Source organism: Arvicanthis niloticus, chromosome 6 (genome assembly GCF_011762505.2).
Source record: "Arvicanthis niloticus isolate mArvNil1 chromosome 6, mArvNil1.pat.X, whole genome shotgun sequence".
Classification (NCBI taxonomy): Eukaryota; Metazoa; Chordata; class Mammalia; order Rodentia; family Muridae; genus Arvicanthis; species Arvicanthis niloticus.
The window spans coordinates 52,027,075-52,032,106 of record NC_047663.1 but is presented as its reverse complement, the minus strand read 5'-3'; the positions used below and the strand labels follow the sequence as shown (position 1 = coordinate 52,032,106).

Sequence of the window (5,032 nt, the reverse complement as noted above, 5' to 3'; positions counted from 1 at the left end):
GCCAAGGTTGTTGACGCTGGGGCTCGGGCTCCCTGGTTAGGTGTTCTTTCTGACGCGACAGGAGGAGGAGAATGTTTCTGATCCTTCCGCCCCCCTCGCCGATTTCCCGTGCACTCAAGCTGACGGCTTACAGAATGGAGGATAAAGTTAGGCCATCTTTACTCAGCTTTGGAGTCCAGGCTCATTTTCAGCTAAAGTCTCTCATTAATATCCCCCCCCCCACTGGGAAAATGGTTTGTTCTACGCATCGGTAATGAAGGCGGGGCCAGTAGGGTCCTGCGGAGCGTGTTCCGGGGGAGGGAGGGACGGAGAGACGGGACGGCCCTCCGTCATGAATATTCAGTTTTTCGCTGAATATGCATAAGGCACACAAGATGGCGCGTCCAATCAATTGGAAGTAGCCGATGTTTGTGGAGAGGCCTCCCAGGATGTTAGGGCACCGCCTGTCCTTTAATAGAGGGTTTTACGGAGCCTTGGCACTGGATATCCAGCCTGAGCCTTCCTGAGCCCGGAGGCCTATTCTGAAAGTAGGATGGTTGCTACCCCAGAGCAGCAGATCACGCGACCTCGACAATCTGAGAAAAGCAGATTAGCCGTGGGGCAGAATACGAATGTCTTGGGGAATTTGGGGTCAAGGAATGTGAACTTTTAGGGAAATCCTACACCTTCCAGACTAATTCAGAAATAAGGTGGCGGCTGAATGTTTCAAGGGAATCTCCAAAAAGAGCATGTTTCCACTCTTTCCAAAGCAAAGCCAACGGCTCAGCCAACCACAGTGATTCATGCTTGATGTCAGTGTTACATCACCACTCGGACAGGGAGCACCACCACTGAGGAAAATACTGTCCAAAGGGAAAAAAAAAACACTCTCCTCCCCTGGTGCTGGCTGTTTGCCTGACAAGCTGCATTCTTCGTTCTTCATCTCCAGTGTTCTTCTCTTTCTTGCCTGTGGGATTAATCCCCATGGCCCACTACCAGGCTTCCTTAGTCCTTTGGATCTGAGACCTCACTGCTTAATTATGGCCTTATATCCTGTTCCCAGTCCAAATTTCATACCCTCGTTCCTGTACTTGCTTCCAATCCTCCCTCTCCATTTAGTCCCAAGTCACTCTTGGATCCTAGAGCATCACTCTCCACACCAGTTTTCTTGTTTTAATATTTTTTATTTTGTGTGTAAGCATGCCACAGCGCATGTAGAGAGAGGATAATCTGTAGGAGTCAGTTCTCTGCATTTACCATGTGAGATGTGAGATCAGGCTTGATAGCACTAGCCTTTGCCTGCTGAGCCATCTCACTGGTCCTCTACACCAGTTCGTTGCCAGGCATTTGTTCTTTCATGGGTTTTATTCCCATCTCTTCTATTTACCCCTGTCCCACCCTCCCCCAGGCTCTCAAGTTTGATTTCATTCCTCCATTTGCCCTTCCTTATCACAACTGAAGTTCTGGGCAGTAATGATGGCAATGCTGCCCAACACAACCCCTGCTCCCATGATGTCAGAAGGTGCCACGGTCTCGTAGAGCACATAATACTGCAGCATCAGGGCTACCACGACCTCAGAGTGCAGGACCGCACATACCAGGGCAGGATGAGCTTTGGTGACTGAATAGCTTACACATACAAAGGAAACCAATGCAAGGAGCCCCACTGTCACCATACAACTCCAACTCAAAGTGTCTTGGGGTAGCACGGGGGTCTGTAGCACAAAGAGGCCTGGTACGGAGACCATTAGCCCCACCAGGCCAAATAGAAAGGCCACAGTCGGTAGGCAGGAGGGGAAATGCAGAGAGCGGTAAATTTGCAGCCCCAGCGACAGTGCCAGACCTCCCAGGAAAGCCAGTACATAGCCCAGGGCTGTGTAGAGGCCAGTAGTCCCCTCTTGCAATGTCCCCAATCCAGGTCCCACAATGATGATTAGTCCAAGGGTGCTGCCGAACAGGCCGCACCAGGCATAGCCGCTGAGACCCTGGCTCTCAAGGCAGAGGGCGAGGAGGGCGGAGCACACAGTGGAAGAACCTTTGCGAACAGTGACCGCGTTGCCAGCAGGCACCACTTGAACCGCGCTGTAGGCGCAGCCAATGCTGAGGACGTTGAGAATGGCATGAAGGAAGGCCCGAACCCGAACATCAGGAGGTCCCAGCAGTGGATCCCCGCGAAACTTAAGTAACAAGGCAATGGGGAGGTGGAAGAGGCATCGAAAGATGAGCAGCTCCAACGAGGGCAAGCGGGAGGTCTGGTAAGCCATCCGCGAGAACGGGCCCACAAAGCCAGCAGACAGGCCTCCACCTAGCAGAGCCACAAACAGGCCTTTGGTGGCATTGGAGGGCCCACAGCGATGGTGATGGTTCGAGGGGAGGCTGGCTGGAGTGGAGGGCGGCGATGGCTGGGTGAAGTCAGGTAGGTTGAAATAGGGATGAATGGCAGCCTGTTAGGAAGAAAGGAGCTTGGACAGGAGGGCAACCACAGCCTGGGCAACTTGGGGTAGGGTGAGTGGCAGGCTGAGATCTTGGACCCCTTCAGGATAGTAGAGGAACTCACAGGAGCTAGAAAGGGCCTGAAGATGGGTGAGGTGGTACAGTGTGGGCCTTGAGCATCTAAAGCAGGAGGCAGGTAGTGAATGAATAGTCCTGGAGCATCATGTTTCTCTGGGAGAACAAAAGAGGACCCAGGGATACTCTGCTCATTTGAAGAAAAGGAGTTAGTTAGCTTCAGATGCTATGTATCCATATTATGTCACAGGCACCAGGGACTTTTGGGTCCACCATTATGAATTTCATTTGTTGGTATCTCCAGGACCACAGGGAAATTCAGAGGAGGAAGGGAAGAGGACTATCTAGATGTTGACCGTTGTCCCCACTTTTCCCCCTTTGCCCCCAATACTCACCATCTCTTCTTGCACTTCCTCCTCTCCTCCTGGGTCGGGTTGCCTGGTCCCCTGCAGAGCTTCAGCCATTGTGACTTGCTTGGAGTGGGGCTGAAGTTCTTCCCTGGAACCTTCCTGAGGGGGGCAGGGACTATTTTTTCATTAATTCCAACTTGGGTTTATCTTTGTTGTTGTTGTTTATTTTGGGGGCTGGTTTGCTTCTTTTTGATTTGGAGTGAGTTTTGAGGGTGAAAGGGTAAAGAGGCTCTTTCTATAGGGCAGGCTATTCTGGAATTCACTGCTGTCCAGGCTGATTACAGGTGTGTACCGCCACTCCAGGCTTGTTGTCTGTCTTTGTTGCTATGACTCCAAGTTCATTCTCATTCTCTCCCTCCCCTCCCCCTCCCTTCCCCCACCCCCCACGCCTCCCAGGCCAGTAATGAAACTTCTTTTGGTTTATTTTGTTTACATTTTGCATCATTTTACAAGGATTGTTTCTTTTTGGTTTCTGTGTATTGTGTGTGTGCTCATGTCCCTATGAGTAAAAGCCAGAGGGTAACATTAGGTATTTTTCTTCAGGCTTTTGTTTTTTTTTTGTTTGTTTGTTTTTTTGTTTGTTTGTTTGTTTGTTTGTTTTGTTTTTCGAGACAGGGTTTCTCTGTATAGCCTTGGTTGTCCTGGAACTCACTCTGTAGACCAGGCTGGCTTCAAATTTAGAGATCCACCTGCCTCTGCCTCCTGAGTGCTGGAATTTTGTTTTGTTTTAAGAGACACAGGCTTGCAACACCACCTGGCACTTGAGCCCATTTTAGTTGTACACACTAGAAGAATCTGAGAAAGGGGCTGGTGTTCTGAGAATATTCCCCTGAAGTTTCTCTGTGTAGCCCTGGCTGTCCTGGAACTCACTCTGTAGACCAGGCTGGCCTCGAATTCAGAAATCCGCCTGCCTCTGCCTCCCAAGTGCTGGGATTACAGGCGTGCGCCACCACTGCTCGGCCTTTTTTTTTTTTTTTTTTTTTTTTTTTTCTGTCCATCCTTTTTTTTTCCCCTTCATTTTTTAAACATGGTCTTTAGTGGGCCAAAACTTGCCCAGTAAGTTAGATGACTGGTCAGAGAACCCAGGGATCCACCTGCCTCTGTGTCTCTACTTTGTGATTAACAAGCATACAACCTCCCTACTTGGCTTTTCTTCTTCCTTCTTCTCCCTCTCTCTCTCACTCCCTCCCCTTTTTTCCTCCTCACCCTCTTTCTCTCCTCTCTCTCTGTCTTTCTCTTCCTTCCTTCCTTCCTTCCTTCCTTCCTTCCTTCCTTCCTTTCTTCCTTTGCAAACATGTTATGCCATACATGTGTGGGACACACATGTGACACAGCCAGTGAGCATATGGCAATCCAAGAAGATGGCAGTCCTCATCTCCACCCTGTCGAAGACAGAGTCTTTTGCTCTGTGCTTCTGTAAACTCCAGAGTAACTGGCCTGAGAGCTCCTGGGATTCTCCCATCTTTGCCTTCCATCTCATCAGCCTCAGTTTTGTTTTTTTAAAAATTTGGTGTGTGGCCGGGCAGTGGTGGTGCACGCCTATAATCCCAGCACTTGGGAGGCAGAGGCAGGCGGATTTCTGAGTTCGAGGCCAGCCTGGTCTACAGAGTGAGTTCCAGGACAGCCAGGGCTACACAGAGAACCCTGTCTCAAAAAAAAAAAAAAAAAAAAAAAAAAAAAAAAAAAAAATTGGTGTGTGGACAGATGTGGTGGCTCAAACCTTAAATCCTAACATTTGGGAGACAGAAGCAGATCCCTGTGAGTTCCAGCCAGCCAGGATTACACAGTGATTGAAAAAAAAAAAAAAGGAAAAGAAGAGTTATTTGTTATTTGTGGTTATGTTCATGGAAGTATGCAAGCTCAACCATCTCTCCAGCTCCCAGATTTATTTTATTTTTAATTATGCATATACATCTGTGTGGGAATATGTGGATGAATTCAGGTACCAGGTACAGGAAGAGACCAGAGAAATCAGAGCCCCTGGAGCTGGAGTTACAGGTGGTTGTGAATGGCTATATTTGGATGTTGGGAATCAAACTCTTGGGTCTTCTGCAAGAGCAGTTCTCTTTCCTAACCACTGAGCTTTTTTTTTTTGTCCTCAGAGTTTTGTTTGTTTGCTTTGATTTTTGTTTTAT

General features: G+C 48.9%; 1 protein-coding gene across 1 annotated transcript; it reads right to left on the bottom strand.

The window, feature by feature from the left end:
• Window positions 1-1,168: 1,168 nt before the first annotated feature.
• Window positions 1,169-3,212, bottom strand: Slc35g6 (solute carrier family 35 member G6). The gene is made up of 2 exons (XM_034507600.2): window positions 2,883-3,212; window positions 1,169-2,423 (listed from the first exon to the last, which is right to left on the bottom strand). The coding sequence occupies exons 1-2, from the start codon at window positions 2,949-2,951 to the stop codon at window positions 1,404-1,406; spliced, it is 1,089 nt and encodes a 362-aa protein (XP_034363491.1). The 5' UTR covers window positions 2,952-3,212; the 3' UTR covers window positions 1,169-1,403.
• Window positions 3,213-5,032: the final 1,820 nt, after the last annotated feature.

Excerpts from the sequence above, each read along its gene's own strand:
- Slc35g6 (XM_034507600.2), bottom strand. The coding sequence starts at position 2,951 with ATGGCTGAAGCTCTGCAGGGGACCAGGCAACCCGACCCAGGAGGAGAG. Across the intron at positions 2,424-2,882 it reads AGGAAGTGCAAGAAGAGATG|GCTGCCATTCATCCCTATTT; the intron begins GTGAGTATTGGG and ends TCTTCCTAACAG.